General features: G+C 50.4%; 1 protein-coding gene across 5 annotated transcripts in view; it reads right to left on the bottom strand.

The window, feature by feature from the left end:
* Positions 1-2,255: 2,255 nt before the first annotated feature.
* Positions 2,256-26,524, bottom strand: part of Pde4a (phosphodiesterase 4A) — a 63,373-nt gene continuing 39,104 nt past the window's right edge. For 2 of the 5 annotated variants that reach the window (XM_021171448.2, XM_029481684.1), the window contains 14 exons: positions 24,788-24,979; positions 23,884-23,920; positions 23,725-23,795; positions 21,535-21,584; positions 21,301-21,413; positions 17,628-17,721; positions 14,667-14,863; positions 12,385-12,483; positions 12,129-12,293; positions 11,244-11,343; positions 10,568-10,722; positions 10,279-10,401; positions 9,394-9,576; positions 4,173-4,823 (listed from right to left, as the gene is read on the bottom strand). In XM_021171448.2, coding sequence (XP_021027107.1) covers positions 4,173-4,823; positions 9,394-9,576; positions 10,279-10,401; positions 10,568-10,722; positions 11,244-11,343; positions 12,129-12,293; positions 12,385-12,483; positions 14,667-14,863; positions 17,628-17,721; positions 21,301-21,413; positions 21,535-21,584; positions 23,725-23,795; positions 23,884-23,920; positions 24,788-24,979 — 2,230 coding nt within the window. Of the gene's footprint in view, positions 4,824-9,393; positions 9,577-10,278; positions 10,402-10,567; positions 10,723-11,243; positions 11,344-12,128; positions 12,294-12,384; positions 12,484-14,666; positions 14,864-17,627; positions 17,722-19,103; positions 19,578-21,300; positions 21,414-21,534; positions 21,585-23,724; positions 23,796-23,883; positions 23,921-24,787; positions 24,980-26,524 lie in introns of those variants that run through there. The other 3 variants (XM_029481683.1, XM_021171447.2, XM_029481685.1) reach the window with 3 other exon arrangements.

Below are 26,524 nucleotides of genomic sequence, written 5' to 3'. Positions count from 1 at the left end.
GCTGTCCTGGAACTCTGTAGACCAGGCTGGCCTCAAACTCAGAGATCCTCCTGTCCCTGCTGGGACTAAAGGCATGTGCCATCACCCATTGCTTGGCCTCTGTACCCCCTTTCATTAGACCACCTTCATGCTGTAGTTGGAGTCTGCAGGTGAAGGCCCTTGCTGCCAAGCCTGCTGACTGATTCTCTTCCAGGATTCACATGGAGGAAGGAGAGAACCAACTCCTAAATGTTGTTCATGTACCATGCTGTGTGCACCCCCCAGTCACCCACACCACACCCCTAAATATATGTAAAGTGAAAATCTTTTTTGTTTTGTTTTGTTTCGAGACAGGGTTTCTCTGTTTAGCCCTGGCTGTCCTGGAACTCACTTTGTAGACCAGGCTGGCCTCGAACTCAGAAATCCGACTGCCTCTGCCTCCCGAGTGTTGGGATTAAAGGTGTGTGCCACCACCGCCCAGCAGATTTATACATACTTATTATACATAAGTACACTGTAGCTGTCTTCAGACACACCAGAAGAGGGCATCAGATCTCATTATGGGTGGTTGTGAGCCACCATGTGGTTGCTGGGATTTGAACTCGGGACCTTTGGAAGAGCAGTCAGTGCTCCTACCCACTGAGCAATCTCACCAGCCCTGTAAAAATCTTTTAAACAAGAACCCAAATCTATGTTCGGTGTGGTGGCACACAGATAGCTTTAGTCCCAGAGCGGAAGCAAGGGGAACCTCTGGGTCTGACAGAAGCCTGTTTTACATGAGTTCCAGGCTAGCCAGGGCTGCACAGGGAGACTTTGTCTTTAAAAAAATAAATCAATAAAAAGGAATGCAGAGGCTGGAGAGATGGCTCAGTGGCTAAGAACACTTGCTGCTCTTGCAGAGGACCTGGGTTCAGTTCCCTGCACCCACTTGCAGCTCATAAATAACTACCTAACTCTAGTTCCAGGGCCTCTGCCGCCCTCTCTTCTGGTCTTCCTCAGCACTGCATTCACATGGTAAAGAGACATGCATCCATGCACACAGTCAAGATCATAAAAATAAAAATAAATGAATCTTGGGAAAACAACTATACACATAAAAATCATTATGAAAAAGAGATTAAGGGCTGGTGAGATGGCTCAGTGGGTAAGAGCACCCGACTGCTCTTCCAAAGGTCCAGAATTCAAATCCCAGCAACCACATGGTGGCTCACAACCATCTGCAACGAGATCTGGCGCCCTCTTCTGGAGTGTCTGAAGACAGCTACAGTATACTTACATATAATAAATAAAAAATCTTTAAAAAAAAAAAAAAAGAAAAAGAGATTAAGCAGCAGGGTTTCTATGAGTTTGAGGCCAGCCTGGTCTACATAGAGTTTCCCAGGACAGCCAGGGCAACATAGAGAGATCCTATCTCAAAACAAAACAAAACAAAACAAAACAGGACAAGAGGAAACCAAGCAGATGAACGAGCAAACGTTCCCTGTGTTGGTGAGATGGCTCGTGTGTGAGAGGGACTCGCTTCACAAGTCAAGTAAAGGCAAGAGAGACCTCCCTGCTGAGCCGCCCTCTGTCCTCTAAACCTGCTTCACCGTGTGACATGTGTGTCCCTGCTACATTTATGTCAACTGAAAAAGAAAAATAGAAAAACCTCTTCCTAGTTAACCCCAACCGTGTTTTTAACAAGCGTATAGAGCACTGCTTGCTTAGGGTCTCTGGACACAGCGTGCCATTGAGGGCTGGGGCTATTCCTTGCTCGCTCGCTTGCTCGCTCAGCCAGCAGAGCGCTTGCCTACCTTGCAGGAAGTCCTGGAACCCAAGCCCAGCACTACATGAACTCACGGTGCCCATCACCAGGCCTGGGGAGGTAGAGACAGGGGGATCATGCATTCAAGACTGTTCTGAACTAAAAACCTTGAACCAGGACAGAAAAAAAGAGGCCAGCTACCAGACTTCAAGTCACAGATCCTCCAGAGCGAGACCAGGTCTCAACATGAGTGAATAACAGCCAGGCATGGTGGCACACACCTGCAATTCCAGAGTTTGAGGCCAGCACAGCACAAGTTTGAGCTACACGGGACCCAGGTTTCAGAGAATACGGCAGGAAAGGTGCTTGCTGCTTGTGTGGACAGCCTGTGTCTGATTCACGGGATTCCCATGGAAAGTGAGAACTAAATCTCCCAAGCTCTTCTCCAATGTGTGCCCTGAGCCCCAAAATAAAAACTTTTAACACAAAGAAAAAATATATACCTTAAAAAAAAAAAATCCCAGGAAACAAATGAAGCCGTATCAGCCATCAGCCGGGAGCACTGGTGACAGCCTCGCTTTAATCAGGGACAAGACTGGAGGACTGATTGTCAATCGACAGACCAATTGATCAACTGTCAGTGTGGACAACACACCATAGGCAGCACACATGTACACCCACCCTGGCGGGAGGGTCCGACTGAGCCCAGGGGTCTGGTCAGTCCTCGTACCCTATCTTAGGCTCTTGGAGAAGGAAGAGAACAGGGAGCCACATCCAACCCTCATCCCTCCTCAGTTATGACACAACTTCCCACAAACCGACAGCATGTCCACCCTACATTCAGGGAATATGGTACAGCTTGTATGATACAGCAGAGAGGTGTCACTCTCCCGGAGAACCCCTCCTCGCCTTCCCAATGGGACGGGGTCAACTGGGAAAAGACAAGTTCACTGTCTCCTTTTGTCTCAGTAGAATAATTTATATATCAACCTTACAGTATGTACAAAACCCACACATGGAAAGGAGGGCGGCCCGTTCTCATCACCAGCTGGTCAGAAACTACTCTTGCTTAATACACAAATAAATCAAAACCCTGTAAGCATCAGGGGCTGGCGAGTGGGTTAGGGTTAGACAGGGATATCTGGGGAGACTGGAGTGGAGGCTACAGTACCGTGTACAGAGATGTAACAGGGCAGGCGAGGAATGATAGCCCCCACTGCCCTGCTGCAGACTGGTTCCATGTGGCAGGGGGAAATGGGCTCATTCCTTTTTAAAAGTCCCCTCACCCCCATGGCTTGGAGAAAATGGCCTTGCTCTATCTGTATTGCTTAGGGACTGCCTGTGGCTGGGGATGGGCTGGGGGTTGGGGGTCAGGCTCCGTAAGATGGGGAGAGGGCTGCCCAGGATGGGAGGGTGTGGTACCACCATTATTGCTTCCTCCTAGGGCAATGAGAGTTGGTGTAGGGGAGCGGAGTGACGGGGCTGGAGTGTGGTTGAGTGGATGCTGGCAAAGGAGTGTCTATGCTGGGAGAGAGGACCCAGGGAACAGGAGGGAGCCATGGAGACTTCATCTATGGCCACAGGAATCGTTAAGGCAGAAACAAGAGGAAGAAGCAGCTGGAAGGAGGATGTGTTTGTGCATATGGAACAGAGCCCCCTTCCTCCAACGGAGAGAATTCAAAGTGACCCAGAGTGGACCAGGAAGATGGCATCCAGAGAAGGGAATTGAGACTTGGAACCCCAGGCTGAGGCTGGTGGACGGGGTGAAACAAGAGTCCCTGGATCATAAAGCAACAGCCCGTCTGACCACCTCTTTCACCATGTGGCCAGAGTTGAACAAACAAAGATAGAAAACAGAAAGTGAGGAGAGGCATGGAAGACTTTGTGGTAGAGGACAGTGAGCCAGGGAGAGGCTGCTGTGGGCCAGCCTCTCCTGTGACAGCCTCTCCTGGTGGCTATTCCCAATTGGGTTGTAGACTCCCTCTGTACGGAGGGACTGACCAAAGGGCAGTGCCACACCTAGGCTTGAATCTCAAGGAGCAAGTCTCAAAAGAGGCAGGAGGATGGCGCCTTGGAACTGGGGTTGATAGGTGGGGTGATGAGGGAACGAGGTGGGCCCAGGGGCCGGTCGGGAGGGAGAGCATCTACAGCTGATGTGTTTCACTCTTTTTTTTTTTTTTTGTTCTTTTTCTAAAAACGTTACAATTAAAATTCAAAAAAATAAAATCCCTTTTTTTGGGGGACTTCAGTTCCTGGCTCTCCATACCCCACTTCAACAAAAAGGCCCTGTGGGCAAGGGCAGGGGGGGGAAGGGTGAAAAAAAGAAAAGAGAAAAAACCCCACTTTTCTGTTTTCTTTTTTCTCAGGAGGGCCAGGAGTCATTGAGGTGGTCTGTGGTGAGTGGAGAGTGTGGGGAGGAGGGAGGAGCCAAGGGTGAAGGGAAAAGGGATCAGGCAGGGTCTCCACCTGACCCCCACCTGCCTGGAGCAGAGATGACGGCAGAATTGTCTCCTGATGTCCCCGAGCAGGCAGAACAAGCCCTCGTGGCAGCCAGATGGTCTCTTGGGGCCTCCACCTCTGCCGCCATGGAGGGGAGGCCCAGGAGGCCCGGGGCCTCCTCTGAGGGGGACAGGGTCCTCAAGTCAGGCAGAATAGGGGTTCCAGGGCTGAAGGAATGGCCCACAGCCTCCGAGGACTCCTCAAGAACGCCATGTGCTGAGGCTGTCTCCTGCTTCAAACTCTCTGCCACCTCCACCACGGCAGGGCTCTGGCCTTTGACCTTTGACTGTTCCATGGCTTGAGCTCTGGTATCATGTGGAGCCAGGAGGGTTTCCTCAGTGCAAGGCAATCCTGGAACCTCCAATGAATCCTCTTCGTCCTCTTCCTCCAAGGTGAGCTCAAATTGGAACTTGTCAGGCAGGGCCGGATCGCTGAGCCCTCCTGGCTCCTCTTCCAGGGTTGGGGAGGGACTCTGGCGGATGGCACTGTGATACCAATCCCGGTTGTCTTCCAGCGTGTCCAGGATGTCTTGGGCATCAGGGTGGACGAGATCGGCCCACGTCTCCCACAGTGGGTGAACAATATAGTCGATGAAGCCCACCTAGGAGAGAGAAATATGGTCTAAACAAGCGGTTTGGTGGAGCAAGCAAAAGGATCTACTCAATTAAAAACAATCTTCCAATGGCCGGGGTATACAGCTCAGTTGATTGGCAGGTAGCGCATTTGCCTAACATGTGGGAATCCCTGGGTTCCATGCAGAGATGTGTAAATTAGGCTGATGCAGGCCTATGATGCAAGCACTTGGGAAGTTGAGGCGAGAGGACTCGGATGCTCATTCTTGAGTTTGAGAGCAGCCTAGGGTACGTAAGATCTGAGAACCGCCCAGGGTACATAAGATCCTGTCACCAAAAAACAACCAAATAACCCACCCCTAACCCACCAGCTGAACAAACAAAGACCAAAAATAAAATCCAACAAATAGCCAGAAGGCAACAGCTCATGTTTTCAATTGCCGGACTCGGGAAGCAAAGGCGGAAAGACAGGCAGATCTCGGAGTTCAAGGTCAGTCTGGTCACAGAGTTCCAGGACAGCCAGGGCCACACAGAGAAACCCTTCTCTCAAAACCCAAAACCAACCAACCAACCAATCAACCAAGCGAGCAAGCAAACAAACTGGGCTAAGATGGCTGAGCTGTTGCAAAAACTGGCTATTCTACTAGGGGACACAGGTTCAATTCCCAACACGCACAGTGAAGCTCACATCTGCCTATAGATCCAGTGCTAGGCCACCTGACCCTTAGTCTGGCCTCCAGGAAAACATACATTCAAGCAAAAATCTCAAACACATAAAACTGTATAGTATAGTTAAAAACAAAACAAAACAAAACAAAACAGGGCTGTTGATGACTCAGCGGTTAAGAACACTGACTGCTCTTCCAGAGGACCTGAGTTCAATTCCCAGCAACCACATGGTGGCTCACAACCATCTGTAATGGGATCTGATGTCCTCTTCTGGTATGTCTGAAGACAGCTACAGTGTACTCATTTGCATAAAGTAAATAAATAAATCTTAAAAATAAGAATGCTTTCCCATAGTTAACTATTAAAAGGAAGAAAGAAAAAAAAACCTCACTGAACAAACAAGATGGCTGTTCTGACGATGTCTGAGGTTGAATTCTGGCCTTGGCCTATGTGTACACTTGTGGTGTAGACACACACACACACACACACACACTTCCACCTTCTAACCCACAAAACCCATTTGCTGCTTTAAACTTGACAAGTAGGACGAGAAAAACAAATGAGACAGGATGCTAACAGCAATTGCTAATTGCTGGTGCTGGAATGGCAGTGCGCGCCTTTAGCCCCACCACTTGGGAGGCAGAGGCAGAGGCAGGCGGATCTCTGAGTTCTACACCAGCCTGGTCTACAGAGAGTTCAAGGACAGCCAGGGCTACATGTAAAAACCCTGACATGAAAAACAAAAACAAGTGCTAGAGAGATGGCTCAGTGGTTAAGAGCACTGACTGCTCTTCCATAGGACCTGAGTTCAATTCCCAGCAACCACATGGTGGCTCACAACCATCTGTAAAGGGATCTGATGCCCTCTTCTGGTGTGTCTGGAGACAGCTACAGTATAATACACTCATATAAATAAAATACATCTTTAAAAACAAAAACAAAACCCCATCAACGGCTGGCATATGCACACTTTTACTCCCAGCAGGGGCTGGAAGGTCTCTGTGAGTTCAAGAGCAGCCTGGTCTACATAGTAAGTTCCAGGCTAGGCAGAGCTATAGCACAAGATCCTGTCTTAAAAACCAAAATAAAACAAAAAAACACGTGGGAAAGGTTGAGTGTGGTGTGCGGCCTGCAATCCTAGCACTGCCTAAGTAGACACTGGAGTCAGGAGTTCAAGGTCATCCTATAGAGTCTGAGGCCAGCTCTGACTACAAGAAGACACTATCCCAAAACAACAAGAAAACAGTACTGGATGGCGGTGCACACAGCAGGCAGGAGGCTGAGGCAGCAGGATTGCCACAAGTACAAGGTTAGCCTAATCTACAGTGAGCTCCTGTCCCAAAATCCAACCATCTAGCTAGCCCAGAACACTTGAAACAGTCCATCCTGGGCTGGGGAAGAGGGCTCAGCAGTTAGGAACACGAGTTCAGCTTCCAGAATCTACATGGTGGCTCACAACCACCTTCTTCTTTTTTTTTTCTTTTTTTTTGGCTTTTGAGACAGGGTTTCTCTGTGTAGCCCTGGCTGTCCTGGAACTCACTCCGTAGACCAGGCTGGCCTGGAACTCAGAAATCCACCTGTCAAGCCGGGCGTGGTGGCGCACGCCTTTAATCCCAGAACTCGGGAGGCAGAGGCAGGCGGATTTCTGAGTTCGAGGCCAGCCTGGTCTACAAAGTGAGTTCCAGGACAGCCAGGGCTATACAGAGAAACCCTGTCTCGAAAAACCAAAAAAAAAAAAAAAATGTCTCTGCCTCCTGAGTGCTAGGATTAAAGGCGTGCGCCACCACGCCGGGCTCACAACAGTCTTCTGTTACTCCAATTCTGATGCCCTCTTCTGGCCTCTGCAGGCACTAGACGTGCACACACACATGCAGGCACACACACACACACACCACACACACACAGAGGCAAAACACCCAAACACATTAAAAATAGTTCCATATATATCAACTGGTGTTTTTTTTATTTGAGACACTCTCATTGTATAGTCATGGCTGGCCCAGATCTCACTCTGCAGACCAGAATGGCCCTGTACTCCCAGAGATCTTACCTGCTGCTGCTTGTTTGTTTGTTTGGTTTTTCGAAACAGGGTTTCTCTGAGTAGCCCTGGTTGTCCTGGAACTTGCTCTGTTGACTAGGCTGGCCTCGAACTCACTGATCCACCTGTTTCTTCCTCACTAATGCTGGGATTAAAGGCATAAGCCACTATCATCCAGTTTATTTAATTTTAAGTGTATGAATGTTTGCCTTCGTGTGTGTGTGTGTGTGTGTGCGTGTGTTTGTGTGTATACCATGTTGATGCCTGACGTCCAAAGAGGACAGATGAAGGAGTTGGAGTCCTGCAACTAGAATTGCTACACATAGTTGTGAGTTCCCACGTGCGTGGTCCCAGGTACTCTGGAAGAACAACTATCTGTCCAGCCCTGTCCCAGTCTCCCAAGTACTGGGAGCTGAGACAGGCAGATCTCTGAGTTCTGGGACAGCCTGGTCTACACAGTAAACTCCTGGCTCGCTAGGGATACATGGTGAGTCCTAGCCTAAAAATTAAAAAACAAAAAACCCTAAAAACATTTTTATTAAATTTTGATTTATGGGGCTGGCGAGATGGCTCAGTGGTTAAGAGCGCCAACTGCTCTTCTGAAGGTCCCAAGTTCAAATCCCAGCAACCACATGGTGGCTCACAACCATCCATAACGAAATCTGATGCCCTCTTCTGGAGTGTCTGAAGACAGCTACAGTGTACTTACATATAATAAATAAATCTTTAAAAAAAATTTTTTTTTATTTATTTCGGGACCACACATGCTTTGGTATAGATGTGACTGTCTGACTGTCAGAGGACTCTTGTAGGATCATCTCTCTTTTCATGTGTCAAGGGCCTTGACCCACACACAGGATCCTGTGAAGATGTCCAAGCTTGCCCAAACATTTAGGCTAAAACATACCTGCTGCTTCGGTGAGAAGAGCAGGTAGCACTGCAGGTGTGTCACTTGCCCGGTGTAAACACAGGTCTATACTGATACTGTGAGGGCCAATGTTATGTTCTAAGTTTAAATGACTGTGCTTAACAAATCTATAAAACAAGAATGACTCTAATCTGAAAGCCTCACTTGTCCAAGGACAGCTGCCTTCCTCAGATGTTGGGAGCTGAGAATCATGTAACACAAGCCCCATGGTTTTACTTCTGTAAATGAGCTTGGTTGCCCAACCGCACAGGAGACACCCAATCACATGCGGGTGGGAGGGACAGAGGCTTGATGTTAATCAGGATGAATGCTTGCCCCAGTTTGGACAAAGGCAGGAAATGTGTAGCCGTATGGGTTTTGCCTTTATAAGCCTCTGACTAATGTAATTTGGTGCCACAGTCTGAGAATCACAGGTATGGACCCAGCCAGTCTTAAATAAAGCTTGCTTCAAATTTGGCTCAAAAATTGTGGCCTTATTTTTGCCCAGCAAGATTAACAATACAACTTATTAAAAAGATAAAGGGGAACTGGGGCTGTAGTTCAGTTAGCAGAGCATGCTTGCCTGGCATGCATGAGGCTTTGGGCTTCACTCCCAGCACTGTATAAACCTGTGTGGTGGGGCAGCCTGCGATCCAGTGCTAGAGAGGTAGGGCAGTAAGATCTGAGATTCAAATTTATCCTTGGCTATAGTAAGTTCAAGGTCCAGATGTAAAACAGAAAACTAAAACCATCCCCCTCCCAACACACAAAACATTGTTTTTAAAATGCCTGGTTTGCAGCAGACTGATGCCATGATAGGTGGACTAGCCAGAGATCTGTGAACATGACCTTGAAAAATGGGAGTGACCTGACTCCGATGATCCCGCTACCAAAGAGTCAGACACTGAAAACAAATGAGCTTGTCGTCCTGGAGAGGTGGGCCAAGCCACGCCTGTAAGCTGGCCCAGAGGCCCTGTCCCCATACCTGAGACTTCTCCACAGAGGCTGTGTGCTTGTCACACATGGGGCTAATCTCCATTCCGCGTTCCCGTTCTCGGTCACCCTGCTGGAAGAACTCAGCCATGATGCGATCCGTCCACTGTCGGTACAGCTCCAGGGGCTTGGTGGGATTGCTGAGGTCTGCACAGTGCACCATGTTCCTGAGGACCTGGTGAATACAGGGAGGGGCCTTCAGAGGCCAGGCAGAATGCCAGTCTGTGGGCCTCTGGCTGTCTTCTCTCTCTGTCTCGCTGTCTTTTTTATGAGACAAGGTCCCCTGTAGCCCAGGTTGGCCTTGAACTTGCTATGTAGCTGCAGATGACCTCAAACTCTGATCCTGTCCCCATCTTCTAAGTGCTGGGGACACAGGGATGCAACAGCACATGCAGATTTAGTTTCTAGTGGCTTTCTTTGGCTTTTTAAAAGGGGTTTCCAAATAGAGTCCCAGCTGGTTTTGGACTTGTGGTCATCCTCCAGTCTCTACTTTTGGAATGCTGGGATTAAGGGTGCTCACTAGGCCTAAGGCTTTCTTAACTCCATGTGCTTGTATGCCTGAATGTGTGTGTGTGCTCGCACACAAATGCATGTGTGTGTATGCGTGTCTGTGTATGTGTGTGCTGGGCAGGTGAATTGGAGTGAAGGAGAAAGCCGAGGCAAGAAGTGTGAGGGAAATGGAGAGAGGTGAGAGACAGCTGGGGCAAGATGGGTGTGTGGTGAGAGAAGCTGAGTGGGGTACGTCAGGGGAGAGGGTTGGAGAGAGACGGAAGAGGTTGAGAAAGAGACATGGGAATTGCCAGAGGAAGAAGGGGCATGTGTTGGAAAGGGAAGATGGGAGAGGCAGTCAGGAATGAGGAGAGGGCATCTGGGGCACCTGGATACGGTCACAGTAGTTGTCCAGCAAGAGAACTCCCGAGCTGGTCACTTTCTTCGTCTCCACCATAGTCTTCAGGTCAGCCAGGAGGGTCATGTGCTTGGACATGTCTGTGGCCAGCACCTGAAAGCAAGATACGTCAAGTCAGGGAAAAAAGCTTACCCACCCTCCCCCTGACATCCACTCTGTTACCTACCCTGGCCCTAGAATTATTTTCCTTTGCCAAACTGCAGGGTTCTTAAGGCCCGCCCCGCCACCAAGCCCCACCCACAGCGCTGGCCCCGCCCACCATGTCGATGACCATCTTGCGCAGGCTCTGCCGCTGGCGCTTGCTGAGGTTCTGGAAGATGTCGCAGTTCTCTTCTTGCAGCAGCTTGAATCCCACAGCCAGGTGGTGGTTCTCAAGCACAGACTCATCGTTGTACATCAACGCCAACTCCGAATCTGCAGAGTACCACGTGGTACCACTTGGGTACCAAGCCCCGCCCCGTGCGCGCCCAGTCTCCAATTGGCTTCATTTTCAGACTGACTAGTCCCAGCCCCCTCCTCTGCCACATCGGTGCTTCACCAAATAAACCAAGCATCAGGCGCCTAGACTGTTCCTCCTCTGGCTGACCTCACCCTTAGCCTAGCTGGCCCATCCCATCTCTGGCCCATCCCATCTTCACAAGTCCCGCCCTCATCTGGCTGGCTCCACCCCTAGCTCAGTTCTCAGGCAGGTTGTTTCCCATCAATATATTAAGCCCCAAAGCTAGCCTTGCCAGCTCCTCCCCTAGCCCAGGTGGTCTATTCTCTACAACACAGGCTCCACCTTCATCCTGACCAGCCAGTGTTCCAGCTAGACCAGCTCCATACTTTCATCCCAACGTGAGGGGCTATTCCCACCTCCATTCAACCAGATGTTGCTTCTAGGCCAAATGGCCACGCCCTGAGCCTGACAGTCTCCGCCCTGAAAAGCCACTCACTGGTGTTGATTAGGAACTGGTTGGAGACGCCAGGGTGGTCCACGTCGTGGATGGCAGCAGCGAAGAGAGCAGCAAGAATCTCCAGGTCTGTGAACACGGCCTGGGGGCAGGGAGAAGAAGTGAGAGAGAGGCAGAGTCTGACACAGAGGGGACACACAAAAGGGACAGCCCAGACAGAGATGAGGAAGATGGGATTCCAGAAAGAAGAGGAAGAGAAAGATAGAGGTAGTGTCTGGGCAGATGATGGCTGAACCAGTAAAGTGCTAGCTACACAAGCATGAAGACCCGAGCTTCAAACCCACACCCTACATTAAAAAGCCAGGCCTGTGGGCTGCTCTTGCAATTTCAGCTTTGAGAGAGGGCTGCATCCCTGGGGCCCCTGGCCAATATCCCCTACTCAGTGGTTGACCCTGTTTCAAAAATGAAGGTGTTAATAATCTCAGCATTCAGGAGGCAGAGGCAGGTGGATCTGTATGAGAGTTGTATACCAGCCTGGTCTGGGGATGTGTGGCAACAAGTGACATCCAGACTTGGAACAAGGTAAAGGGAAGGTAAGACACAAAGGAGTGTCCTCCGACCTCCACACATGCCCCATGCACCCCCTTACACACACACACACACACACACACACACACACAGGCTAGTAAAACAAAACAGACACTAGCAAGACCGCTCACAGGGTAAAGGAACTTGCCACTCAGGTAAAGATGGCCTGAGCCTGGTTCCTGGATTTACATAGTAAAAAGGCAGAAAAGACTCAGTTCCAAAAGTTGTTCTCTGACCTCCACACATAGGCAACAGCACCCCCCAAAACCAAGAGAAGATAGGATTAGAGAAATGGGCTAGAGGAGATGAAGGGACAGACGGGAGGAGGCGGGCACTCACATCCAGTGCGGGTGTGGCCAGCAGCACGTGTGTGGACTGTAGCACATCGGCTGCGTGCAGGCTGTTGTGGTAGGCCACGTCAGCGTGGTAGTGGTCCTCCAGCGTCAGCATATATGTCATCATGGTGTCCACGGGGATGTGGAATTTCTTCAGTAGGTCCCGCTCCTGGGAGCCAGAGCACAGCAGTGACTCCTGCTGACCCCCAATGCCCAGTCCCAGCCCCTTGGATCCCAGCCAGCTCCCTGTTCGACATCACCTGGAATATCGTATACATGATACAGCTGAGTGAACGGCCTCCGGCGTACTCCGACACACAAAAGATGTTCAGGCCCCATTTGCTCAAGTTCTCCAGTTCCTGGCAGTGACAGGGTAAGAGGTCAGGAGCTTGCATGGTCCAGGGACAGGAAAGCCACTTCCTAGGACTCTGGGCCTCATTACTGCTCACAAATTGCATAAAGTTCAAATGCATGGACTTTTTTTTTTTTTTCTCGAGACAGGGTTTCTCTATGTAGCCCTGGCTATCTTTGTAGACCAGGCTGGCCTGGAACCCAGAATCTGCCTGCCTCTGCCTCCCAAGTGCTGGGATTAAAGGCGTGTGCCACCAACGCCTGGCTTGCCTTAAACTTAAAAAAAAAAAAAAACAAAAAAATATATTTATTTTATGTATATGAGTGCTCTATTTGCATGTATGCCTGCATGACAGAAGAGGGTATCAGATCCATTGCAGATGGTCACAAACCACCATGTAGTTGCTGGGAATTGAACTGGAAGAATAGCCAGTGCTCTTAACCACTGAGCCATCTCTCCAGCACCGCCCCTCCCCCCACTGGGTTTCTTTTTGTAGTCCTGGCTGTCCTGGAAGTCAGCCATCTGCCTCTGCCTCCCTAGTGCTGAGATTAAAAGCATGGGCCAGATACATGGACTTTCAGACAGACAATTGTCTTTGTATGTGTGTGTGCCTGTGTGCAGGTATGCATATCCACAGAGATCAGAGGTTACCTTAAGATGTCTTCCTCAATCATTCTTCTTTTTAAAATTCTTTTTAAAAATTGAAAAAAAAAAAAAAAAGCAGTCGGGCGTGGTGGCACATGCCTTTAATCCCAGCACTTGGGAGGCAGAGGCAGGCGGATTTCTGAGTTCGAGGCCAGCCTGGTCTACAGAGTGAGTTCAAGAACAGGCAGGGCTATAAAGAGAAACTCTGTCTCAAAAAAAACAAAAAAACAAAAAGAAAAGAAAAAAACCATTTATGTGTATGTGTATCTCTGTGTATTACTTGTGTACTGGGCCAGAAGGTGTGCTCCATCCCTGGAGCTGAAATTGCCCACTGCTGTGAGCCCCTGGCCTCCCCTCCCCATCATGGATGGTGGGAGCTGAACTAGAAACCTTCGCAAGAGCAGCAAGCCCTCTTAGTGGCTGAGGCATCTCTGTAACTCCTTTTTTTCCCCCTCCCCAAATTTATTGTTCTCTCTCTCTCTCTTTTTATTTATTTACTTTTTTTTTGGTTTTTTGAGACAGGGTTTCTCTGTGTAGCCCTGGTTGTCCTGGAACTCACTCTGTAGACCAGACTGGCCTAGAACTCAGAAATCCACCTGCTTCTGCCTCCCAAGTGCTGGGATTAAAGGTGTGCGCCACGACACCCGGCCTGTGTAGCTCCTTTATGTTTGTGTGGATACAGGTGTGTGTGATCACGTGTGGAGGTCAGAGAACAACTTCTTTTCCTAGTATGTGGGTCCTGGGCATAGAATTCAGGTCATCGGGCTTGGTGACAAGTGCTTGCTGGCCCCAGTCTACTGACAGAGTTTCTCAGTGAACTAGGAGTTCACCAGTTTGGCCACACTGGCTGCACAGTGAGCCCCAGGATCATCCTGTCCTGTCCCTATTCATTCAACACTGGGGTAACTTGTGATGTGGGCAATGGGGCTCTGAACTCAGGTCGCACTTTAAACACTGAGCGCTCGCCCAGCACCGCCCAATCTTGTTCCGTGACACGGTCTCCTGTAGTCCACACTGGCCCTGAACTCACTCTGTAGTAGAGGATGACCACAAATGCCTGGTCCTCCTGCTTCTACCTCCCCAGTGCTAGGATCACAGGCCACCACACTGGGCTCATGCGGTGCTGGGAAGGGACTCTGGGACCATAAGCATGCCAGGCTTCTCTAATACCCATCAGCTCACAAGCTGGGAAGCAAGCCGGGCCGACCACCAGACCTCGGTCATACTGTAAGCTGCTCATAAGACCTCAGTTGTGTTGGGGTCGGAGGAGGACTGCTGGTCTCCTCAGAATCCATTACACACCACGTACTCAGTTTATAACACTGATGTGTACCAGGGCTGGCCACAAGTGTGTCAAAATGAGTGACTGTCTAAATCCAAGGTTCTGGTGGAGCAAGCTGGAGTCACTCTCTGACCCTTCCACCCCACAACATGTCAGACACTGCATCCTGGGAACCTGGGTTACATGAGCCCCAAAGCCCCTGCCCTTTGATGGATGCCTCCCAGACAAGGCTTCCCCTGTTGAGCCCCGCTCCCTACACCTACTTGTGCTAAGAGGTCCTCCTGATCTGTCTTGACTCCAAATCGTGGGACATTGATGTTCAAGCTTCCAGTGTGTACCAGCTTTTTCAGCCCTGTGATCTGAGACATGGGCTGGGCCTGCTGCACCGCTGCTGGTGGGGGCTGCTGGAAGGGTCTCTGTCGCGGCGTGGGCGATGGGATCTCCACTTCGTGCTGCTTGTCTGTCAAAGGTCAGGTAAGAAGCATGGGATGGCTTTCCAGGAGGCTCCCCCACATCCCTCAGCCTGTGGTGGTGTCCTGAGATGTCTCACTTGATATGAGGTCATCCTTCTGCAGGGAATGCTCTTCTCTGTTCTGAGGCTGGAAACCAGGACTCATGAAAGAAGTTTTCTGGGAGGTGGTGGGCAGGAGTGGGGGTCTTAGGGATGGTCCTGGACTGTGGAGTACCCTCAGACTGGTGCCCAGTTTGGGCCACAACATGGTATGAGACATGAGGATGTGGGATGAAGACCCCCAAGTGAGCTGCTGCTGCTGCTGACTCTGGAGAGCCAGGGGACCTTCTTGGCCAGGGAAGGTACCACTCTGATGGATGAGGGTAGTGGTGGGAGGGGACATCGTTGGTAGGTGAGAGGGAAGGGAGGTCTCTGGATCCATGACACCCCCACCCCTTGGCACCAGTCAGCCTGAAGAGCAGTCCCAGAGACTCTTTTCTTGAGCTTTCAAAGGCTTCTGAGAACCAGTGGGGCTGACCCCATTATGACCTTGGAGGACCTAATTTGCATGCAACCAACCCACTGGCTGCATCCTCAGAATTCTAAGACATACCACACCTTAGCTATTGGAGGGAGGCTTAAAACTCAGAATCTCCCGGTCTTGAAACATTTTTTGGCATGGTCTCATCATGTCATCCAGGCAGGCCTGGAACTTGAAATTTTCCTGCCTCAGCCTTTGACTGCTGGGATTTTGGAGGTATGCTCCACTACCTCACATGAAGTTTCTTTTTATCTTTATTTTTAAAAAGTTTCTTGGGGCTGGAGAGACATGGCTCAGGGGTTAGGAGCACCAACTGCTCTTCCAGAGGTCCTGAGTTCAATTCTCAGCAACCACATGGTGGCTCACAACCATCTGTAATGAGATTGGATGCCCTCTTCTGGGTTTCTCTGTGTAGCCCTGGCTGTCTTGGAACTCAAACTATAGACCAGGTTAGCCTTAAACTCAGAGATCTACCTGCCTCTGCCTCCTGAGTGCGAGATTAAAGGTGTGTGCCACCACACTTGGTCTTTTATTGGTTTGTTGTTGTTCTATTTTGTTTTGCTTTTCAAGACAGGGAATCACTATGACTGGCTAGAATTCTGAGTTCCACCTGTCATTGTCTCCTGGGGGTCATGATGAATGGCATGTGCCAACACACTGACTCTCTTTTATTAATTTTAAAATAGTATACCTGTGTGTGTGTGTGTGTGTGCGCGCGTGCGCAGAGGGCAACCTTGGGTACCAATCCACTAATTCCATGTTAGTTTTGCTTTTCTGTTTCTTAGACAGGGTCTGACTGCATATCCCTGGCTGGCCTGGAATTTGCTCTATAGAGGACGCTGGCCTCGCACACTCAGAGATCCCCCTCTTCTGCTCCTGACAATCAAGATTAAAGGCTGTGTGAGAGAAATTTTCGATTTATTTTGTCTTGAGACAGCACTGTGCAGCCCAGATTGTCCTTAAATTTACAATTCTCAGACTTAACATTCTGAGAACAGGACCGTGCCAACACACCCTGCTCGCTGCCCGTGTGTGTGTGTGTGTGTGTGTGTGTGTGTGTGTGTGTGTTAGTTTGAGACAGGATCTTTTTTAGCCAGATGACTTCTAACCAGCTCTGTAGAAATCTATGACCGTGAACTTCTTCCTCTGCTTCCCCGTAGTACTGGGACACCAGGGCTGCACCATCAGGGTGAGTTTATAGTGTGCTGGTAAAAGCTCAGGGCTTGTGCATGCTAAGCCAGTGCTCTACCCATTGGGCAACATTCCTGTGCACCGTTTGGAGTCTTTTCACAGTTTAAGAATTCTGTTTGAGGGGGCTGGTGAGATGGCTCAGCAGGTAAGAGCACTGACTGCTCTTCCAAAGGTCCTGAGTTCAAATCCCAGCATCCACATGGTGGCTCACAACCATCCGTAATGAGATCTGACGCCCTCTTCTGGTGTGTCTGAAGACAGCGACAGTGTACTTACATATGATAAATAAATAAATCTTAAAAAAAAAAAGAAAAAAGAAAAAGAATTCTGTTTGAGCCTGGTCCACATATCTAGTTCCAGGGAAGCCAGAACTACATAGCAAAAACTATCTTAATAAAAATAAATAAATAAATAATGAAAGATGAGGAGTGAGAATTCTACTTCAATTTCTGTGGAGCTTTTGATTTACCCTTCCCTTGGGTGTGTGCACATGCGCACCTGTGGCAGAGCTAAGCCTCCATTGCTGTTTCAGTTCTGCTCCCTTGGTTGCTTTTTTCATTTTCCTTTTTTTGAGACACATGTAGCCTAGCTGTCCTGGAGCTTGCTATGTAGACCATGCTAGTCTCAAATTTGCAGAGTTGCACCCGCCTCTGCTTCCCAGTGCCGGGATTAAAGGTGCTGGCCCCACTGCCAGCTCTACTTTGTTTGAGTATGTCTCACTGAACTCGGCCGGGGCTCATAGATTTGGCTACATTGCCTAGCTAATGTTCTCTTCTACTTGACTATAGATGTACTACATGCCACCTGGCCTTTTCTCTGAGTGCTGGGGATTCGAACTCAAGCCCTTACATTTATGAGGTCAGATCTTTCATGACAGAGAAATCTCCGTGGCTTGAGGTATTTATTAATTGGGCTCCATGGAAATTGGGTGGCTTCACAGTTTGAGAGGGGTCTCAGGAATGGGGAACTCTTGAACATGTGACCTTGACGCAGTCAGTCCTCCCCCCCCCCACACACACACACCTGCTGCCCTGCACTCACCTAGGAACGTGTTGGAAATGTACTCTGAGACCTGGTTTCCTGACCTGCTCATTTCCGACAGGTGTGTGAGTTCCCGGTTCAGCATCCTTTTAAACTGAGAAGGAGCCAAAAAAGAATGGGTGATAGGAACCATTGTGGGTACATATAGACATACATATATGAGAGCCCTTCCCAGCAAATTCCTGAGGGCCCACAATTTCTCTCCTCAGAGCCCCAATTAGAGTGCTTGAGGCGTGCATTTAGCTTTTCCTGTCCTGTTGGCTCTGGAGGAGGGTATTCCCAGTAAAGGGAAAGGACCCCCCCCAAAAGAGTACTGTAAGGAGCACCTGTGGAAGGGAGGGGCTCCCGTTGACCACAGAACCAATAGCACACCAGGAGACTCCGGTCGCCATGGTGATGGGAGTCTCCTTAGCAACTCCCCTTCCAACCAGCTGCTGAGCCCAGGAAAGGGGGGCAAGCCTGAGGCCCCTTAACCCTTGCCTTCCCAGAGCTACCCCAAGCCTGGCCTAGGTGTTGCCAAACATGACCTCAATTCCGGGGTGCAGGTGGGAGGGGAAGGGTGAGGGTCTGTTCACCAAGCCCAGCCCCATCTGCAAGGTTTAATAGCATCCAAGCTCTGGGAGAGGAGGAGAGGGTTTGGCTAGACACCAGAACGGAGTGAGCCTAGGAAATTATATCCCATCACCTGGGGGAGGGGGTCCCATCAAACTCCCCTCTCCTCCATTCTCAGAGAGGTAGATCACATACAGATGGGTGGAATATGTCCCCGAGTGGGTTTGGGGGGTCCCCTCCTGGTCCCCCATGTCCTTTCACACAGGCATCTTCTGTGACATTGGGCTTGGAGCAGAAAGGGCATTTGCTCCCCACCCCCAGCACCCCATAGCAGGAACACACTCTTGTATGGGCAAGGTAGGGGCAGCAGATGGAGGGGGTGAGCCACACCGAAGATTGGGGTGTCCCTTTCTTCTATACTACCCAGAGACCCTGGACACAGACACACAGACACACTGACAACTGCACATACTCCCAATTGCCTTCAGTCTATCTAGTGCCACAAAGCTCAGATGCTCAGACCAGCCAAAGGTACACACCCCAATACGTCAGTCATTGACATTTGGGGGTCACATACCCTCAGATACATCAAGTAGCACTGCATTTAACAAATACACCCCAACACACAACAGCTGGTCCACTTCAGTACCAGGCAGGACACCCAGCCATTGCAGACACATGCACGTCCAGATACAGGCCAGTCACACCCAGTCAGAAAGACACCTTCCCTAGTGAGACTCACAAACACACACTCACACACAGACACTGCCATCCACACCCAACCCTGGGGTCACACAGAGGCCACAAAGCATGTTATATGGCCCAGCCACACATGAACACAGCTGAAGACAAGTGCCTATCCCATAAGATCAGAGGTCCCTAATGGATGGTGTCACCCCCACCCCTGACCCTGCACCCCCCTACCTGGTCCCACCAGCCCACCAGCCAGGGCTTGGAGCAGGTCTCGCAGAAGAAGTCAACCAGAGGCATGATGAAAGCTTATCTCTGGGCTGGCACACAGAGAAAGTAGGTTTGGCCCAGTCCCTGGGTCAGTGGTTCCTGGGGACCGGGGGCAATGGAGGGGAGCAGCTGGGGAGGAGGGGACAAGGTCCAAGGGGAGCCGCGGAGGGGCCTGGGCCAGCCCAGCAGGACTGGGGGCCCCCTTCCCCTCCGCGCTCCCAGCAGCAGCCCTGGTTACATCGTCTGCCAACCCCTGGTCCTGATGAGTCCCTCTGCAGCAGAGGTGGGAGGCAGTGGGGGACCTGTGCCCATGGGGACAGGCAGGGTAAGTGCCCTGGGAATCAAACTGTGCTGAGGAGGAGGAGGCTTGGGGCTCCGTGTGTGCACCCTTCTGTGTGCGCGCGCTCACTGCGGTACTGGAGGCTGCACTTGAAGTCAGGTGGTGCTGGGGGTGGGGGGGCGTTAAAGGGGCATCAGAGCCCATGGGCTTCAGCAGGACTCAGAGAAGGATGCTGTGGGGAGGCAAGGAGGCCTTTGAACCTCGATGAGGACACATCTCATCTAGAGACATGGCCAGATAGAAACATACTCCACACCACACACATGCCTTAAGACACACTGTCCTCAAACCCAGACAATGAATGCAGTCAGACACCAAATGCTCTCTCACACACACACACACACACACACACACACACACACACACGGAAAGCCACAGCTTCAAGGCTACAATACAGCCCTAGCTGTACATTTAACCACAGCATACAAAAGTCCTCAGTCCCACCCCTTTCAAGAGTCCACAGGCAGACACAGACTGAGGAAGCAGCGCCTAGGTTCTGACACTTAGAGGTTCAAATCAACACACATTCTCTCTCTCTCTCTCTCTCTCTCTCTCTCTCTCTCTCTCTCTCTCTCTCTCTCACACACACACACACACACACACACACACAGTCTAACCCGTCCTCAGGGACACAACTGTCTCTGACTCCTTTTCCCAGACAAGCGTCCACCCACAAGCATTCCCTAAGGAAGACCGCCTCCACCTGCACACTCATTTCCTGACAGACACCGCCCACAAGGGCTGCAGGCTCCCAGAAGCAATTCATATGGCCTTACTTACTGAATGGTGCCCCTGGAGTTGGGCAGGGAAGCCCCAAGCCCTCCCTTTACATTCTTAGAACCTGCATGGAACCAGAGATACTCAGACTCCAACCCAGACCAAAGTCACGCCCTCAGACAAAACCCCCCGGCACGGACGGCCTGGACACCCACAGCACACTATGTGACTACTGGTGCACAAGCGCACACCGTTCTGGTGGTTCACATCCGCACACAACTGTGCAGAAGAACCCACATACACTTGCAAATGAGCAGACAAAAAAGCCATCCGTTTGCCAGGGCTGGAGAGATGGTTAACAGCACTGGCTGTTCTTCCAGAGGACCAGGGTTCAATTCCCAGCAACCACATGTAGCTTGCAACTGTCTGTAATTCCTGTTGTAAGGGATCTGACACCCTCACACAGACATACACACAGTCAAATCACCAGTGTACAGAAAATAAAAATAAATGGATAGTTTTTAAAAAGCCATCAGCCATATAGGTTGTATGCCAGGAATGCATACTCAGAGAGATCACACAAGCACACAGCCTCCATGAGCGACAGTCACCTGCAGAGGATGACAATGAAACCCTCCTGTCCCACACTTCCCCACTTTTGTCAGATCTTGGCCCCGCCCACCACCTAAAACTGGTGCCTCGATTTGTACCCAGTACCCAGCTCCAGGGCTGGTGTCCACTCCACTTCCCAACTCAGTAACTGGTTCTGCCACACCAGACCCAGCTACATCTCTGTCACCACTCACAGGCCATGCTGGATAAATACCCCAGCCACCCTGCCTAGAAGTCTGCTCATCCAGAGGATTACCCACACTCAGCACACCACCCCCTCTGCAGTAGTCAGACTGCTCACTGGACCAAGAGTCACCTTGGGGACTGGCTCTGCTCACCCTAAACATTCATCCTGTCTATGGGTCCTACCCACCCCAGTCACCCTGCCCACCAGCCCTCTTCTTCAACGGTGCACACTATCTACTAGCACTACCCATCAAAGGGTCCACTCAGCCCTCCACACAGAATTGACTGCTCCTCAGCCCCGCCCACCTTGTGTGAAGCCATCTCGCTGACAGAGCGGTAGGTCTGCATGGTCTCCAGCTGCTCCAGGCACCAATCCAGCTCTTCCAGGGTCTCCCGGGCCAGCTGCTGGCATGTCTCCTCTGAGGAAAGGGTGGCCAGGGAAGTGACCTAGAGGGTCCCCAGACAATCTCCCACCCCAGTGATGAAGGTCCACCCAGGGTAAGGGGCCCCTCCCCAATCTCTAGGCTTAGGCTTAACTACCTGACAATGTGGCCTTGCAGACAGAGGGTGGCCCGCCCAGCGGGGACCTCCTGCAAAAAGAAAGAAAGAAAGAAAGAAAGAAAGAAAGAAAGAAAGAAAGAAAGAAAGAAAGAAAGAAAGAAAGAAAGAAAGGAAGGAAGAAGATTCCAATGTCAGCCTGGGTTCTCCCAAAACCAGCCTCCCTTACCCATGAGTAACAACATCCTCCTTACAAGCCACCCTCTCAGCTATGGGTCACAGGCGTGTACCACCCTTCCCTGTATATAAGATGCTGGGGAGGAACCCAGGGCCCCTTCAAGTCAGACCAACTGAGTCCCAGCCCCAGCTACTTATTATTTGCTTATTTTTGTGGTGCCTGAGATTAAATCCTGACCTCTGAAGAGGTGTGTACAACTATCCCACTTTCTAATGTTTAACTGTGACTGTGTGTGTGTGTACATGCACATGTGACTTCAGGTGCCCTCAGAGTCCAAAAGAAGGCATTGGATCCCTCAAAGCTGGAGTTACAGGTGGTTGTGAGCTATCCCACAGGGTAAGCATCCTACCACTGAACTGTATCCCCATCATATCCCCAGCCCAGGAGCCTGTACACAGAGAACAGAGTGGCCCAGTTAGATGAAACTGGATTCTTTTGCAGGTGACAATGTTTGAAACAGGATCTCACTGAAGTATACGGGCTGGATTGGAATGGGAGATCTTCTTGCCTCAGCCTCCCTGAGCCCTGAGATACTCCAACTGGCTGGAATCTAGTATCACTGAGTCTACACTGCTCATCCGTGGTAGGGCCAGATTCTGGGTTCTCAAATTTCTTCCCTCCCCCAACTTCTCAAGCTTTAGAAAATGGCTGTTACGCAAGGGCTGGTCACTCCAAGCCATACTCTCAGCCCTAAAATAAGAGGGACCATCTCTCCCCTATTTTTTTTTTAAGACTGTGTAGCCCTGGTTGGCCTGAAACCTGCTATGTAGACCAGGCTGGCCTTGAGCCGAGAGCACCCCTGCCTCTGCCTCCAGAGTACCTAGATTAGAGGTGTGTACAACTATCCCACTTTCTAATGTTTAACTGTGACTGTGTGTGTGTGTACATGCACATGTGACTTCAGGTGCCCTCAGAGTCCAAAAGAAGGCATTGGATCCCTCAAAGCTGGAGTTACAGGTGGTTGTGAGCTATCCCACATGTGTGCTGAGAACTGAACTCAAATTTTTGAGAGCAGGGTCTGCTCTCAGCCATTCAACTACCCATCCCTCCAGCCTCCAGGCCTTTTTTTTTTTTTTTTTTGGTTTTTCGAGACAGGGTTTCTCTGTATAGCCCTGGCTGTCCTGGAACTCACTATGCAGACCAGGCTGGACTCGAACTCAGAAATCTGCCTCCTGAGTGCTAGGATTAAAGGTGTATGCCACCACTGCCTGGCCCCAGGTTTATTTTTTAAAAAACTTTTTTCACATTTATCACATGTATGGGTACGGGGCATGCAGGCCACAGTGTACAAGTGGAGGCCAGAGGACGACGGATGGAAATCAGTTTTCTCTATCCACTGTGTGAGTTCTGGGCAATGAACTCAGGTTGTCAAGGTTGACTGCAGCATCTTTTATCAACTGAGCCATCCTGTCTGACTTGAACTATTCTTATTTATTGAGCATATATATATATATACTATGTACCAGGCAATGTTCTAGCACTTTGTGCATGTCATCTCCTGGGTTTCTCACAGACACGTTCTGCAGCTTTCCTCTTACAGAAGGCAAGCACCTCTCACGGGTCTGTCTAGCAAGTCGTTGTCGTCGTCGTCACTGGGAGCCCAGGGCTGGAGCTGAGGCCCACAGCCTCCCACCATCACAGAGGCCTCTAGGCCTTTATTCCTAGCATCCTTCCCTTGACTTAGAAAGGGTTGCTTCAACAGAGGGGTCAAGTGTGGGCTGGCCTGAGGTCACAAAGCAAGATGAATGTGAACTCTGATGTTCTTTTTTTCTTTTCTTCCCCTGGAGACCAGGACTCACATAGCCTAGGTTGTCCTGAAACTCCCTATGTAGCCAAGGATGAGCCTGAACTCCTGACTCTCCTGCTTCCATTTCCTGAGTACTAGATTACAGGTGTGCACCGACACACCTGGTTTATGGGTTGGCATGAGCCGAATCCGCAGACAGCCATTCCTGTGCCATGAGTGTGGGTGCTGGGGGCTCAGCTCCACTTACTTGTTGCTGGGGATGGGCACATTGGTTAGGAGTGAGAAGTTGCTTCGAACGTTGCGGAGACTGGCCAGCACCTGGGGTGGGGGACAGCTTTAAGGAGAGGCCTCTACCTGCAGGAACCACCAGGCTGGGTCCCTTCCCCATGAGAAGAGGAGGTCTCACCTGGGCAAACGGGGTCACAATGAGGTCTTCACCGTGCCTGAAATCAAGAACAGGGACAGGTAAGGACTCCAGGGCCGCAGGGTGGGCACTGTGGGCTTAGGACTGGAGGAGATTCAGGCAAGGCAACAGTGGGAAAAACACACTGTAGAGACTACAGACAGGGAGGGGGACTCTGAGAGAGAAAGGCAGGTAAATGGGGCTCCCACCCTGTAGGTCTTATAAGCCAGAGTGGGCTGGAGGGGAGCCCCAGAAACAGGAAGAGACAATTAAAGGAGAGGGGCACGGCTCAGTGGCCTCACCCACCACATGTGACTCCCTGAATCTACTACCAGAACCAAACAAAGTAGAAAGAGACAGAAGCTCCAAAGAGCCAGTACTGGACTCTGGGCTTGTCATCTCGGTTCCTAAGAGTGCTGATGCAGGAGAGTCTGAGGTTAGCTTATCTGCTCATAGACATGTAGCTCAGTTGGTGGAGTGCTTGACTAGCATACAGGAAGCCTGGGGTTCAATCCCTAATACCACATACATAGGGCATGGTGCTATGAATCTATAATCCCCACACTTAGGCAATGGAGGCAGGAGGATCAGGAATTTAAGAACAGCTTCAGCTACACAGGAAGTCTGCAGCCAGTCTGGGCTACAGACCCTGTCTAGGACTGGAGGAGAGGGAGAGCCAGACATGAAGGTCACCAATGATTGGCGTGGGCAGAACTGGTGGGCAAGCCAAACCATACAAACTTGTAAGTCCTGTGTAAGAGGGAAAGGGGTTGCTTACCCTTCAGTGGGGAGGATAATGTGTGTGGACTGACCAAACTGGGGGTTCGGTGCCCCGCTCTGCTGGGAAGGGCAGCCTGTGGCAGGGCCAGGCCTAGGGGATCTGGTGAGTAGGGCAGGGTGTGCTCACGCTTCGCTGGCGACGGATGAGTTCCTGGACATAGTCTTCGGTGACATGTCATAGTCGCTGTCTGAGCGGTAGAGGAAGGATTCTCGGCGCTGGCTGGTGGCTGCCCCGGCATGCAGCATAAGCCCCGGGCTCGCCTGCGAGTCCAGGGGGCTGCGGCCAGGGGACGGTGTTGGCCCATTTTCTGCATCCAAGCTGCAAAAGACAGAAGGAAGTGGAGTCAGGGGGCTGAGATGGTGCTGGTGAGGTGACGGTGGTGTGAGGTGTGAAGCTGACAGAGAAGGTTTGTGGCAGGGATTCTTCAGGAGAGAGGGGCTGGGAGTTAGCTCAGCCGGTAAAGTGCTTGTCACACAAGCAGAGCAAGCAGAGGGGCTTCCATTCAGTCCCTGAAGGTAACACTTTCCTTTTTGTTTTGGAGACAGAATTCCTCTGTGCCACCCTGGCTATCCTAGAACTCACTCTGTAGTCCAGGCTAGCCTCGAACTCATAGAAATCCACCCATCTCTGTCTCTCAAGTGCCTTTACTTCTCTGAATCCACACTGTCTGGGTCTGAGGATGTAGTAGTCAGTAGAGTGCATTCCTATCTTGCCCAAAGCTCTGGGTTCCATGCCTAGCATGGCATAAAACCAGGAATGGTGGTGCATGCCTCTAACTCCCTTACTTGGGAAGTGAAGGCAGGAAGATCAGAATTCAAGACTACCCTGGGTTTCCTGGAACCTTGTCCCAAAACAAAACAAATCAGCGTGCAGGGGGCTGGAAGGATGGCTCAGCAGGTAAAGATGCTCATCACACAAGCCAGCTGACCAGAGTTTCAAATGAGACACAAATGATGGGACAAAGAAATTACTCTCACAGTTGTCCTCTGACTTACACACACACACACACACACACACACACAGAGAGAGAGAGAGAGAGAGAGAGAGAGAGAGAGCAAGCTAGTGTGTTGGAGAGAGAGAGAGAGAGAGCAAGCTAGTGTGTTGGCTCACATCTGTAATCTCAGCACTTGAGGAAGCATATCTGGGTATATAGCCAAATCCTGTCTAAATTTTTAATTTAAAAATTTAAGGGCCACTGAGATGGCTCCATCCTCTGATCTCCACCCTAACACGCCTGCACACATGCCTACCTGTGTCCACATAAAAGAAATAAGAATGTTTAATTACACACACATACACACACACACACACACACACATACACACACACACACACTGTGGGGAATGGTGCGTAATTCTGAAGTTTTCACAACAGCTCATTGTCCAAGTACCCATCCAAAGAAAAGCCCTGTGGGCTGGCAGGACACTAGGGTTAGAATGTCAGCTCTCAGGAAAGGGCTAGGTGAAGATAAATCTTGGTTCCAGCTTTAGCAAACCAAGGTGACCTTGAGTTCATTAGAAGGACCATACCCTTTCATAAAGGCTTTGCTAGGCAGTTTAGTCCCAACACTTGGGAGCCAGAGGCAGATCTGAGTTTGATCTCTGAGTTCAGCCTGGTTCACAGAGTGGTAGCCAAGGCTACCCAGGGAAACTCTTTGTTTTTAAAAAAAAAAAAAGGCTTTAAAAATCAACTGAGGGACTGGAGACATAGCTCAGCTCTAAAGAGCCCTGGCTGTATGAATAATAATAAATAAATCTTAAAAAAAAAAAAAAAAAAAGGCTGGCAAGATGCCTCAGCGGGTAAGAGCATTGGCGGCTCTTCTGAAGGTCCTGAGTTTAAATTTTAGCAACCACATGGTGGCTC

The sequence above is a fragment of the Mus caroli genome, chromosome 9 (genome assembly GCF_900094665.2).
Source record: "Mus caroli chromosome 9, CAROLI_EIJ_v1.1, whole genome shotgun sequence".
NCBI lineage: Eukaryota > Metazoa > Chordata > Mammalia > Rodentia > Muridae > Mus > Mus caroli.
The sequence above is the reverse complement of the archived record's forward strand: the minus strand, read 5'-3'. Positions and strand labels throughout refer to the sequence as shown.